This window comes from Panthera tigris, chromosome F2, assembly GCF_018350195.1.
Source record: "Panthera tigris isolate Pti1 chromosome F2, P.tigris_Pti1_mat1.1, whole genome shotgun sequence".
Classification (NCBI taxonomy): domain Eukaryota; kingdom Metazoa; phylum Chordata; class Mammalia; order Carnivora; family Felidae; genus Panthera; species Panthera tigris.
In genome coordinates, this window is record NC_056676.1 from 4,450,447 (window position 1) to 4,465,186 (window position 14,740).

At 39.9% G+C, this 14,740-nt stretch overlaps 1 protein-coding gene across 1 annotated transcript in view; it reads right to left on the reverse strand.

The window, feature by feature from the left end:
* Nucleotides 1–11,130: 11,130 nt before the first annotated feature.
* The window catches only part of PXDNL (peroxidasin like), a 412,750-nt gene continuing 409,140 nt past the window's right edge, over nucleotides 11,131–14,740 (reverse strand). The window contains exons 22-23 of the mRNA XM_042972968.1: nucleotides 12,245–12,358; nucleotides 11,131–11,474 (exon numbers count right to left, since the gene is read on the reverse strand). Of these exons, the coding sequence (XP_042828902.1) occupies nucleotides 11,352–11,474; nucleotides 12,245–12,358 (237 nt within the window). The 3' untranslated portion in view covers nucleotides 11,131–11,351. The remainder of the gene's footprint in view (nucleotides 11,475–12,244; nucleotides 12,359–14,740) is intronic.

Sequence of the window (14,740 nt, forward strand, 5' to 3'; positions counted from 1 at the left end):
TGTTTTTGAGATCAAAACTGACAATTTCCATCTTTGATTTGGATTTTAGACCTACTTTAAGGTGAATACATTACTGAGTCAGGTCCCTAAATGGCAAGGAACACATTTAAAAAAAAATCTACCCCGACCAAAAATCCATGGTATCCTCATGCTGTTTAATTTGATAGCTTGAACAGTTGTTAACACACCATTTTCTGTCTTGTTTTACTATCACATTTCAGGTAAACTTAAACCTATTTTCTGTTTTGGTATCAGGCGATAAGGTGATACAAACCAGACCATATCATAAAGTAGATGAGTTTTACTATGTAGCCAGGATATTGTCGCATCTGTGGAAACTTTCTTAATATAAAAGAATATTAAGAATGTACTGGGGGAATGAAAACAGGTACCGTAGGCATGGTAATCCCAACGCTGAAATTTATCAAAACAACACCTAGAAACACATACATTATAAATGGACGCACTTACCTTTCCCCATGACTCTTCACTTTGATTTCTGGGTTCTAATTTATTGGGTTTTGATTCCCCTTGCTTGCTTCTATTTTTAATGTTTGTTGAGGACTGACCTCGAGTACAGACTTGATTTTCTGTTTCAATCTCAGTATGCTGAAGGATACAAAATCCAATTTCCATTCTGTCTCTACTCCGGAAAGGGGCAGCCCCCAGGTTCCATGATATACCAGTACTCCTGCGACATCCCTGTGTTTGTCCCACCTTTACACTCCCAGCTCATTTGTAACTCATCCCCGTTATGTTTGTGGTAGGCCTGATTTTACATTAGAAACCTAAGGATTTGTTGACACTATAAAATAAAAACACGCTTGCTGAAGTCTATAACAGCCATCTTTGAGTAATTAAGACTGTTGATCGGATCCTCAGAATTTTCTTGTTGTTCTACATCAACTACATAACCCTTTTCCTCTTTTGCAGTTGAGACCCTCTGCGGCTCCTGCTATTAAATGACCACGTCAAAGGTGTGGTTTGGATCTGCAGTAGAACTTCCTTTGCAAATAAAGTTTGAAGCCGGTGAGAGCACAGGGGGTGGTCTCCCAAAATGATAGTGGGTTTTGCAACTCCCATTGTTGCCGCTGCCTGTGGAGTACCTTGCTACTTGGAACACTGCCTGGGGCTCAAAGTCAGCGTGACTTCTTATTTACAGGTCAGCTCCGGTTTTTGAAGCACAGCCACTCTGTCTCTGACTGCCATGAGCAGTCCCCACGCCAGCGTGGTGTGTTAGCGCCTGTAATTTCCGAGCTGTTAACGTAATGACACATGGCTTCAAACTGTGCTTCAGAAAATTGCTTCTTAAGATCCTTTACCATTCCTGAATTTCATAGTGCACATTTATGTCAGTTTTAAAGCACAAAACTCTCTCTTTATTGCCTGAAGCTAATTGTGTAAAAGAACCACTTGCCTGTCATGATACAAAAAAGACATATATCTCATAATGATTTAATCCCTTCTCTCAGGAATCTCCAGCAATGAGCAGAAGAACACGGAATCTTTCATCCATTATCAAGAAAGTTAGCTTGTTAAATACGTTTCAAGAGACACATATTTTCTGTGTCTAATTAATGAATTTTACATCCATCTAGTCCAACAAAATCATTGTTTAGAACACCAAAATACCATACTGTGGCCCTTGCCACTTAGAAATAGTAAGGTCTTCGGCGCCTGGGTGGCTCAGTTGGTTGAGCATCTGACTTCGGCTCAGGTCATGATCTCTCGGTCAGGGAGTTCGAGCCCCACATTGGGCCCTGTGCTGACAGCTCAGAGCCTGGAGCCTGTTTCAGATTCTGTGTCTCCCTCTCTTTCTTGCTTGCACTCTCTCTCTGTCTCAAAAATAAATAAACATTATTGGGATGCCTGGGTGGCTCAGTCGGTTAAGTGTTTGAATATTGGTTTTGGTTCACGTCATGATCTTACAAGTTTGTGAGTTCGAGCCCCATATCGGGCTCTGTGCTGACAGCTCCGAGCCTGGAGCCTGCTTCACATTCTGTGTCTCCCTCTCTCTCTGCCCACCCCCCAGCTCGTGTTTTACCTCTCTCTGTCTCAAAAAAATAAACATTAAAAAATTTTTTTAATAGAAAGGTCTTGAATAAATTAATCATGGTTTACAAATTTTTTTTTTGGATTGCAGAACATCTGTTGATATGGGAATTCTTTTAATGAGAAACAATTAGTATCTTTTCCATGACCTACTGTAATTAGACATATACTTATTAAGAGAAATGATTTTAGTTAACTTATATAAGTGGGGCTTGCCTTTGCAAAGAATGTGTAGGAGTCTAAGAGAGAAAATTTGGACAATTCATAAATGTCAGTGTTTTATAGAAACCATATGAAGAACTTTAACATGAAGTACATGTGAAGGTAATGCATTTCATTAAAAAAGAAATATGTACTTAAAGTGATTGATGAGAAATATAATTCTAGCAATCCAAACTGCACTGACTGCTTTAAATTTTTCAAAACATCATCAGTCACTATATATAAACTAATGAATCTACAACTAAGAGTTTGTTTTCTTACTGACCCTGTTTTCAAATAAAAATAATTGATCCCGGGGTACCTGGATGGCTCAGTCGATTGAGCGTCTGACTCGTGATTTCTGCTCAGATCATGATCTCGTGATAATGAGATTGAGCCCTACATGGGACTCTGCACTGACAGCCCAGAGCTTGCTTGGGATTGTCTCTTTCCCTCTCTCTGCCCTTCTACCTCCCTCTGCCTCTCTCTCTCTCTCTTTCAAAATAAATAAACTTTAAAAATATTTAATAATAATAATAATAAATCTGAGTTCTTCTTTTAATGTTTTATTTATTTTTGAGAGAGCACAAGCAGGGGAGGGGCAGAGAGAGAGGGGCAGAGGATCCCAAGCAGGCTCTGTGCTGATAGCAGTAATCCTGATGTGGGGCTTGAATTCACGAACCACGAGATCATGACCTGAGTTTAAGTCAGGGGCTCAACTGACTAAACCACCCAGGTGCCCCATGAATCCCAGTTCTAATAAGTATAAAAGGATATGGAAATATTTGCGACGACTAATACAAAAATGTTATTCTTCATCAAAACAATGACAAAATAAATGCCTGCAGACTTGGCTGTCCAAATTTTCTAACCTGGATTATTTTAACTGAGTGATGAAATCTTCGCCATAATTTTTTATAGGAGGAGAGCTGAGAGTGGTCTTAACCAAAAATTATTTAGTATTTGCCTTTACATTTCTGTCTCGTATCGTTTGAACATTAAGAGAAACGTAGTTGGGGCAGACTGTGAGAAATGTCAAACTACACTAGACTCTGAGGCTATCTACCTACAAAATCACAGCGTGTAATATTTGGTGTATATATCAAGAAAGAAACATTGCTCCTAATGCTTACTTGAAACATTATGCAAATAAGTTGGTCAGTAGGATTTACTTTTTCTATTCTCATTTGTATCTCAAACGTTTTGGAAGGCTGGAAGCACATCCTTTACCTTCTGTGTTAACATCCGGGACAACTGGAGGCTAGGAACTGACAAGTAGCACTGGGTTGCTTTCTAAGATTTTTAAGATGCTGACGTCACGCCACCGGTTCTTTAGGTCATAAAGATAATAGGTCATAAAGCCAATAGGTCATAAAGCAGGCGCCACACAGTTTGGCCATTATCACCTCCTCTCCCTTTTAAAAATATCATTTCAAGTCCCTTGTCCATCACAACAGCAGTGATACTCCACAGATAAGGGGTTCCAGGCAATGAACAATCAGCAGGCTCTCCTCAACTGCCCCCCGCCTCCGTCATGTGTTTCTAGAACCCCCTGCTACTGCATTGGCACGGGAGTAGCAGACAAAAGGATATTTTCTTTACAAAAATCTCAAGGTTGACACCTTTTCCTCGTACTTTCCATTGTCAGCTTTGCCCTACAAGTAAGAGTCGTACATATCAGGGGTTCTGTGGCTCCTTCCGGTCAGAGGAAATCTCAAGGTCTCAAAAATCGAAACCATTTACATGAGATCAAAGTAAACCATGGCTCACTGCTCAATCATCTTTCACAATTTTAGATGCTTTCCACAAGTTTTAATATGTAGCATTTTTTTTTCTTTTCAGTTTTGGGTCTAGTCTAAATATTTCATAATATCCATTCTAATTTCTTTGTGGGTGGAAATGTATGTATATGCTATCAATTCTCTTATTTTCCTTATTTTCTTATTTTTTCCTTATTTTTGATTCCACCGTTAATGGATAGCATGGTCTGTAAAACACCACAAAATTACCGAAATTTGTTAAAATGTGCTGTGCAACCAGGAGTCAGTTTTTGAAAATGTTTCACACAGAACTTAAAAGAATATATATTCTCTTGCTGTTAGGGGCAAGATTGCATATATGAGCGCAGCTCAAGTTTGTTAACTATACTGTGCGAGTATTAACTAACTTTTGTCTGATTGATACGTCAGTTTCTGAAAGAAGTATATGAAAACCTGAAAGAGGTGTAATTATAGATTTACAAATTTTAGGTCATAAATTGGCAGTTTTTAATGTGAACGTGATGATGTCTTATGTGTACATAGGTAAGGATTGCTGTACTTATCTGATTTGTACTACCGAATGTCCAGAATCATCGTGTATTAGTTTTCAAGGGCTGTTGTAACTAAGTACCACAATCCAGATAGCTTAACAGAAACGCATGGGCTCACAGATCAGGTACGGCAGAGTTAGTTGCTTCTGAGGCTAAGGGGCAGAATGTGCTCCAGGCTTCTCTCCTCGGCTTATCGATGGCTGGTTTCATGTTCCCAAAGTGTACTTCCTGTGTGCATCCGTGTATCTGTCTCCAAATGTGCCCTCTTCATAAGGAAACCAGTCATACTGGATTAGGACCCACCCTAATGACCTCATTTTAACTCAGTTGTCTCTACAGGATTTCTCTGTAAATAAGATCACATTTTAAGGTACTTATAAGGTACTTAGCATGTAAGTTTGGGGGAAACACAATCCAACCCGTAACACACTTCTTTCAAAAATCATTAAAATATGGGGTAACTCCCTTTATCCCTTTTGCTCAACATTTTTGTGACATTAGGTCTTAGTTTTGTTGTGTATGTGTTTGTGTGTGTGTATGCATTTGTGTATTTGTATATACGTTTGTGTAGATTTTTTTAATCAATCTGAGACTCTGGATTTTGTCTGATGAGCAAATGTTTTTATTTAATATGATTTCAAATATATTTAAATGTATTACCATTACATTAATTTTTCCAGTAACCAAAGTTTTGATATCTTTACTTTTCTTACCTTATTTTGAATTGATCATGTTTTCCTAAATGAAAATCATATGTTTCTATTATTTTAGTTATTACGCTTAAAATTTTGAGTTTGTAGTCTTTATTGGCACAGGTCATTAATTTGGTGGCTTGGGATTTCTACACCTCAACGATTATGTAAATTTAAACTTCACATCTTCACATGGTCTTTAACCACAACCAAACTGGAATGTTCTCCAGAATCATCCGCATACATCTGTGTGCATTCCAGGCCTGACTCTGAACACTTCTTCTCATAGTTACATCCAGTTGGATACTTTTCCTTTATAAATTGTTTTTCTTTTTTTTGTTTTGATTTGGGTTTTTTGTTTGTTTGTTTGTTTGTGGACAAACATCATCCTATTCACTGACTCTAGGCTGAGTTTCCCACACCAATCACATTGTTCCATGCCCTGCCAGCAAATTATGTTCTTTCTTCCACATGCTTTCCCAGAAAACAGATTGTTTGATATTTTCAATTGTTTAAAGGATTCTAAGGCTCCAAGAAACCAAGTTTTCTTCTAACTAGACTTAGTCCTGATGCTCCCAAAACATTGTTACCACTTCGGATGGGTAATTCATATCAGTTTATTTAGCCTTTATTCAACTTGTTTAGTTTGACATGGTATTTTATTTTAAAATTTGAATAATTGGAATCTATACCAATTCAAAATTCACTATAATTCTCATTCTAACTCCTCCTGGTCCTGGAGGACATAAGAGCAAGGTCTACGTTCTTTGGACAATGCCAGATGCTTCCTCCTGTGTTGCTCAAGTAGATGTACTCTTGGTGAATGACCCATTGAAAGTATTCTTAAATCACAAAACTAAAAGGCAACCAACAGAATGGAAGAAGATATCTGTCAATAGTATATCATATAAAAGGTTAGTATCCAAAATTTATAAAGAACTTCTCAAACTCGACCCCCAAAAACCAAATAATCCAGTGAAGAAACGGGCAGAAGACATGAATGGACACTTTTCCAAAGAAGACCTCCAGATGACTAAAAGACACATGAAAAGATGCTCAACATCACTCATCAGAGAAAAACAAATCAAAACCACAGTCAGGTACGGACAGGTAGCCTGTCTGAATGGCTAAAATGAACAACTCAGGCAACAACAGATGTGGGCGAGGATGCGGAGAAAGGGTAACACTTCTACACTGCTGGTGGGAATGCAAACTGGTGCAGCCACTCTGGAGAACAGTGTGGAGGCTCCTCAAAAAGTTAAAAATAGGGCTACCCTACAATCCAGCAACTGCACTACTAGGTTTTTATCTGAAGGATACAAAGGTGAAGGGGCACATGCACCCCAATGTTTATAGCGCCATCGACAACAGCCGAACGATGGAAAGAGCCCAAATGTCCATCAACTAATGAATGGATAAAGAAGATATGGTATATACATGTATATGGTATATATACATGACATACACACACACACACACACACACACACACACACACAATGGAATACTACTGGGTGATCAAAAACAACAAAATTTTGCCATTTGTAACAATGTAGCTGGAACTAGAGTGTATTATGCTAAGTGAAATAAGTCACTCAGAGAAAGACATATGATTTCACTCATATGTGGAATTTAAGCAAGAAAACAGATGAACACAGGGGAAGGGAAGGAAAAATAAGATAAAATCAGAGAGGAAGGCAAACCATAAAAGCCTCTTGAAAACAGAGAGCAGATGGGGGACTGCTGGTGGGGAGATGGGCTAGGTGGGTGGGTGATGGGCATCGGGGAAGGTATTTGTTGGGATGGACACTGGGTGTTGTAGGTAAGTGATGAATCGGTGGGTTTTGCTCCAGAAGCCAATACTACACTGCATGTGAACTGACTTAAATTTAAATAAATACATTTATAAATTTTCAATTTAATTTAATTTAATTTTAAATAAAAATTGGAATGATTTAAATGAATCTCTTCACCTTTTAGAGAAGACAGTTTTGTTCTTAAAAAAAATGACACTATGAATTTGTGTTAGTTTATAATATTCATACATTATACTAATGTACATTTTATGTATTTTAAGTAAACAACTGATTTTTACTCAATAATGTGATACATAGAAATAGAAACATACAATATATTTTAAATTTTGAGTCAGAGATCCTTCCTTAAATGATCTTCCTTTATTCCTACTATTTGAAGATATATTCTCACACATGAAATTAAGAGTATTCTCGAGCCCATTGACCAAATTATGGATGATGGGTAGCTAGATAAATAATGAATAAATAATTAGATAGTATATACCCCTTCCAAAGATAAAAAACAAGTAAAAATTTTTCACATTAGATTATTCTCACACACACAGATTCCAAACGTACACCAATATTTGGTAGCAAGATATAAGAGAAGAGAATATATTTTAACGTTTATTTACATATAATCTATATTTTATATATATGTCATAATATTGTTATGTATAGAATAGTACCACATATATATATATATATATATATACACACACGCCAGATAGATAGATATGTGTTATATATATATATATATAACATATTTCTGTTAATAATTAAGTTTAAAGAAGTTCTCCTCACTTGTTTTACAAAGTATATTTAGAACACAAAATGAGTTTCATAATTTGGAGAAATATACTATATTCTATACCTCTAGTTTATGTTCGAGATGCAAATTTAAACGGATTCATTTCTGACGCTTGAAACAAAAGTCTGCAAATTATCTAACACAAGGGCTAAAAACATAGCATACAGAGTTATATTTACGATAGAAATGTTAGCACTACATATGTTTAGTACATCATCCCTCGTTTTGTTTTTTTTTTTAATTTTTTTTTTTTAACGTTTATTTATTTTGAGACAGAGAGAGACAGAGCATGAACAGGGGAGGGGCAGAAAGAGAGGGAGACACAGAATCTGAGGCTCCAGGCTCTGGCGGTCAGCACAGAGCCCGACGTAGGGCTCGAACTCACGGACCGCGAGATCGAGACCTGAGCCGAAGTCGGACGCTTAACCGACCAAGCCACCCAGGCGCCCCACCATCCCTCGTTTTGTATACCCACGAGGAACAAATCGGTTTTACATTGCTTTTTACAAACTCTATCATGCCAATAAATGTTGAGGACGCGCAACCAAATACGGCTCTTAATAAAGTGCCTCTTTCCTAAAGTGGAAGATAAGATTCCTGTGTGAGCTATCCATGAACTTGATTTAATTTACTAATAAACCATATTTTATTTTCAAATAAAAATGCATTACACGTGACATTGGGCAAGGCATGTCTGAAGGAACTGCAGTTCAATTACAGTTCGGTAAGTCTATATTAACATCAGTTCACAATTAAACTAAAAAATGCAAAACTGCTTACCCAAATCCCCAACAAATTTTCCTACCTCTGCCTCCCTAACATACTGACCACATGATCTGGACACACGATCGTAATAGACAGGTCAATATAAGGACTCATTCTTAAACATTGTTATTTGCCGTATGTGACTGTTAAAGACTGCTTGTCAGGTAAATGCTCTATTTTTAATTGCCAATCTCAAATAAAAACAGTCTACACCCCTTCAACTACATGGTGTGTAGCTCCATGTGCAGGGTGACCACTTATACACAGAAGAGAGAAGAGTAGACATTAAAGAGCCCCTCAAAGAGAGGAGATATTTTCCTACCTTTTCAAGCAATCATACAACGTGGCTAAAAAACTGCTTTTCTTTAGCAGAGGACATCAGGAAAAGACGAAGCCCAAGAATTCTTTCATCTTCTTTGCAAACACCTCCTTGTGGATCCCTCCTTCCTCCCAGATGAGAGAGGCGTCACACGTAAGAAACATTAAATTTTACCTCCAGCAGATTTCATGGCAGAATATAACATGTCAAATGCTGTTAACGAATACACTTGGATTCTCAGTGTTTTATGGTTCCCTGGAATAAACAAAATCACTAAGGAAGAAACACTTGTGTCATCACACTTGTGTGGCCTAGAAAACATATAGAAGAATACACACACACAAAGACACACGCACACACACATACAAAACTGAAAACAGCATTTGCACTTGGACCGCAGGAATGGAATACAAAGGTTTATATATCCTTGGGAAATATTTGAAATTTTTATTGTGTGCAATATGAACTTTTAAGAATGAAACATTTAAAAAACATAGTCAAATAAATGAAATGCAGTAAAATGAAGAAAGAAGAAAGGTAATCTGCATTATAGCCATATCTGTAAGGGGGACTGAATATTTTCCAATTGTCGACTGACGGACAAGCTTGAAAATTCCCGTGTTCCATTTTAAATGATAATTTGATGCTGTTATTTTGATATTTGCTTATGGTTAATGAACCAAACATTGACCAGGTGGCATCCACGTTAACATGTGGCCAGGGTATAAAAAATAACACGAGATACCATGCAGGTCTTGCTTCAACTTGAAGAAAAGGATACAATGACAAATGAACATGACGAGAAGCCTCAACTCTTAGCTGTGTTACTGTCATTTGCAATACGCTTGCTGTGGTTGTTTCAGAGGAACAAATTACACTTCCATGAGGTTTGGCTTCATTTCACTTTGTTGGGTTTTGAAAGGCCACCAAATGTCAAGCTTTTGGGACCTGCTACGTTTTGCCTTTCGAAACGTTAAGTAGAAATTATTTTGGATTTCAAAAGGCATCAAATGTCAAACCTTTAGGACATACTACGTTTTGCCCGTAAACTTTTTCATAGAAGTTATTTGGGATCTTGGGAGGGGATCACCAGCACATTTTTAAAATAATGATGTGCACCATCAAACTCCGAAAACATCTTTCTTCACTCATAATACTAAAACCATGAGGATATTTTGACTAAAATGTGTCCTGCACTTTGCACAATGCTTCTAAATACTGGGAGATGATGCCTGTTGTTAAATGTCTGTTTTGCAACTGGGTATCAGTAGAGTTATCACCCTAAGAGCCTCCCTGGGCAGGACACTACATGAAGTCTCTCCTCAAAGGTTCTAGAACAACGAATTTCTTAAAGAAATCTACCAACAACTGTAACCAACCCCTACATATGGGTGCACAATATTTTAAAAGCATTGATTATAAGAAACTCACCTAACGTGCTAAATATCCAACTCTGAGTATAGCTAAACCTGTTCTCTATTGGGCTGTATTTTTTAATTTTTATTTTTTATATTGGGTTGTATTAGAGAGGCTATACAGAGTGCCAAAATTAGAAGAAACCTCAAAGCACGACCTTTCGTTTAAGCCGCAGACATTTCCCATTTTTCTGACAGTAAATTCAGATTTGAATTGTTCCCAAGTTGCTCAGACTTGGAAAATTTCAATTTCGACATCTCACACGTGATAAGAATGGCGCAAGGGAAAGGCAGGTATTGTGCTCCTTTGAAGGCTCGTTCCCTTCACGGTGTTTGTATTTCCCAGCCAAATGTACAACATAGCAAGCTCCCCCAAATTATACTTTCCCTGACTTCCCCCTAATGTTCTACAAGTTAGAGCCTAGTGACGGTTACGGGAAGTGCGTTTCCAGCAAAGTCTGGCCATTATCTAGGTTCTAGACGCAAAAGACAGAGCGCGATGAGGAAAGCAGCATCACGCGTTGTGCCGAAGCTATCGCAAAAATCTTTCCAGATGATTTCTCTGAGTGCAAGACGCATTCTCTCAAAATTCCTGGAGATCACAAAATCTCTCTGAATTTTGACATGCGAGCTTTTCCACAATCCTCAGATCTAAAAAAAACAAAAAACAAAAACCAAAACAAAACAATGCTGCATGATATTCTTTTCATTTCCATGTACGGCCAATAAAACTGGTAGCTTCCAATACGAAATCCTTCTTACAATAAAATAATTCCTATGTACTTTATAGACTTGAATTTTTGCATTACTTCGCGGTACATTAGAAGATGGAAAGACAAAAGATCTCCAGTGTGTTGGAGAGTTAAATGAACTACGTTGTCAGTGACTTCTGCGCCTGGAGTGTGACTCCGGGTGAAAAGTACTGAAGTCCGACGTGCCTGTCTTTTCCTGAGAAATTCCCCACTCAGGGCTCAAGAGCGATGACACTGGTTAGCGTTTCTCCGGGGAATCGGCCGGGTCTCCGCAAACCGGACAGCAGGTTCCTTTCACCGACTCCAGACGGGGGCACGCAGCCAGGGGACAAGTCTCCACCACGCAGGTGACCTGGCCACTCTGAAAGGCAACATTCAAAGCTCATGTCCACGTTTCTGACAGTGGCATGACCTTTTTAAAAGTTTCTGCTGATACGCACTCTGATTGGCTCTCTCAATGTCACGAAAACTTACCCACGGCATGAGCTCATTTTTACACGTAACCCTGCCTGATGCCTTATTTCTAAACGTGCAGCATGAAAGGCGAGGCTGGAAGTTCTGGCTTATAAAATGCTACCTCCCAAACCGTAGGGCACGGGGTGTGACCTACACGAGGAAGCTCGTGGGTTTTCATTGTGGGGAGAGGCCGCAGCGATCGGCATCAGCTCTGTTCAAAAACTCAACTCGACAAACACTGAGCGGCTCCCTTCTGGTGGATCCCAGGAGACATGTTTTAACACTTAACCAAGTGCTTTCAGGCAACACCACCATCGCGAGCCTGACTGGAGAACGAGGAGATGAACTCAAGCCCCATTTCCGCCTCTGTTTACCCGTGTGACCTTGGCAAAAGCCCACTAAACACCCGGAGCATCAGCTCCCTCAATCATCAGTGAAAACGTGAAAAGCCCACATGGTGTCCAACAAGTGCTCCTTAGGGAGCGGCCGTATTTACATCGATAACCAGAAACCTCGAGAACTCACATCAGTAGCTTGGCCTTGAAAACAGGCCTCAAATCTACTCACGAGAGAGACCGCAGTCCCTCTCTTGAATTCTTCAGCTACGTCTCAAGTGGCAGGCCAGCAGGAGTCAAACAGGAGGAGGAAGATGGAGAAACTTCTGGCAACGCGTACCTTACACGTACAGCGAATGCAGTCGTCTTTCATCCAGTGTTCCTGGTCTCTCCTCTGAATCCCTTCATCATCCGTGCATCCCGCCTGCCTGAGGCGTGCCTCCAGCTTGTTTATCTGACAGAGGAGGCGAAGGAAAGGAAGTGGGAATTGAAACAGTGGCAACAAAGCAGATAACTAACACGGTGTGATGAAATGCTCTATCGTGTGAGCACACACCTAGAGGGCGAAAGAAACTTCAAAGCCAACATCATTTTTCTTAACTTTTTTTTTTTTACCCCAAACTTACTGACTCTCAGTCATCTAGGGTCGAAGCTAATAATTCCCTAGATGTGGCAAAATATTGAAGACGGATCTGATATCTGACACGGGTAAGTTACAAAGAATAGGATTAGAATCAAAGGAGTGACATTAGATATTTGAGAGAAATCTTCTCGGTAGTCATTCATCTTAATCCAACAAGTCAAGAGTTTATTTTCTTGTACTCAGGTGATCAAAAACAGCATTCCTTGAACACATGTTTATTAGATTTCAAAGAGAAAACAATCCAGGGTGTCCAGGAGCTTAAGATTTGGTAGAACGGCGGGTCAGTAAGTCACAGTTAGATAATGAGGGTACGTACATCAGAGGGAAAGCAGACGGCAACCCCCTCTCGGTTCTCCCTCAGGGAATAAGGGAGGCCTCACGTGGGGAAAAGCATTTGAGCTGTAAGCGGACATATGACAAAAGCATTCAGAACGAGCAGGGAAAAGGCGTTTCAGACAAAAGGGAAAAACTCCGACCAAAGCATGGGGACCACAAACAGGTCAGTATCTCGGGAATATACATTGCTGTGGAAGGGTAAAAGGCACAGGGGGAGTGCTGAGGGAGTCAAGGCAGCCATAAAATCAGGACCTTAAGAGTCTGATGAATTAGTTTAGATATTACAGTCTCTAGACAATGGGGGAAGAATTACAGTGATCACTGTAAGGACATTACGAAGGCAGACCAGTGAGGGCAGAGGAGATCCACGTGGGCTCAGCTGAGAAAGGGAGACGTGAGAGTGGGAAACGCCACCGGGCAGGTGGAGCTCGCTGGTGGGCCTGGGGGGAGGGAAGGGAGAAAAATGCAAGACTGCGAAGTGCCAGGTTTCACAAGGCCCCTAAACGATGGTGACATTCGCCAAGATACATTCTAGAGAGCGCATTACGAAAGAGTAATGGTCCACAGAGAAATTAAACATGCTTAATTAAGAGGAATTTTAGAAAGGATGAAAATAATACAGGTTTCCAAAAGAAGAGGCTAAGTCCAAGAGCAGTGAATGACTTAGGAAAGTTGCGGCTGCACTGCTATGGGCTGAACAGCGTCCCCCAAAAGTCGTATGCTGGAGCTCTAACCCCCAATACCTCAGAATGTGACTGTATTTGGAGACAAAGTCCTTAAGGAAGTAATTAACTTCATGGGGCACCTGGGTGGCTCAGTTGGTTAAGCACCCGCCTCTTGGTTTTTTTTTTAAATTTTTTTAATGTGTATTTATTTTTGAGACAGAGAGAGACAGAGCATGAATGGGGGAGGGGCAGAGAGAGAGGGAGACACAGAATCGGAAGCAGGCTCCAGGCTCTGAGCTGTCAGCACAGAGCCCGACGCGGGGCTCGAACTCACGGACCGTGAGATCATGACCTGAGCCGAAGTCGGATGCTTAACCGACCGAGCCACCCAGGCGCCCCTCTCGGTTTTGACTCAGGTGATGATCTCACGGTTCCTAGGTTTGAGCCCCATGTCGGGCTCCGTGCTGATGGTGTGGAGCCTGCTTGGGACTCACTCTCCTTCTCTCTCGGCCCCTCCCCAGCTCATGGCTCTCTCTCTCTCTAAAAACAAATAAATAAACTTAAAAAAAAATTTTAAGTAATTAACTTAAAATGTGGTCATGGAGATGGGGCCTCACCCAGTGACTGGTGTCCTTCTGAGAAGTGTAGATTAGGGTCCAGACACCCAGTGACAAGTTCGTGTGAAGAGGAAAACCAAGGAGAGAGACCTCAAGAGAAACCAATTCTGTCAGCACCTTAATCCGGGACTTCCAGCCTCCAGAATGCTGAGAAATAAATTTCTGTCGTAAAGCCACCTAGCCTGTGGTGTTTGTGACTTCTGTGCTAGCAAACTCATATGAGCATCATTAGCACTAGATCCTATATTCTCAAAAGACCTTTCTAGTGTGTGTCTAAGAATCATTATGTTTTTCTCCTCTAGTGAACGTTCCTTTCAGATTCTCTGAACTCTGTTATTTGGTGGGAAATTATAAAACAATTTCAAAGACTTGACCATTGTTCTTTATATGTGACAGAAACTGCCGTGCCCAAGAAAAATTTGGATACAAACAAGAGACCAAATTAGATGTCCTGAAGACGTAAAAGCAATGATTTATTTTTAAGTGGTAATTGAGCACCTGCTATATGTCAGCTAGTCCTAGGGAAGACTACAATGATAAATATTCCTGGGTTTCTCTTCTTAAGGAGTCTGCAG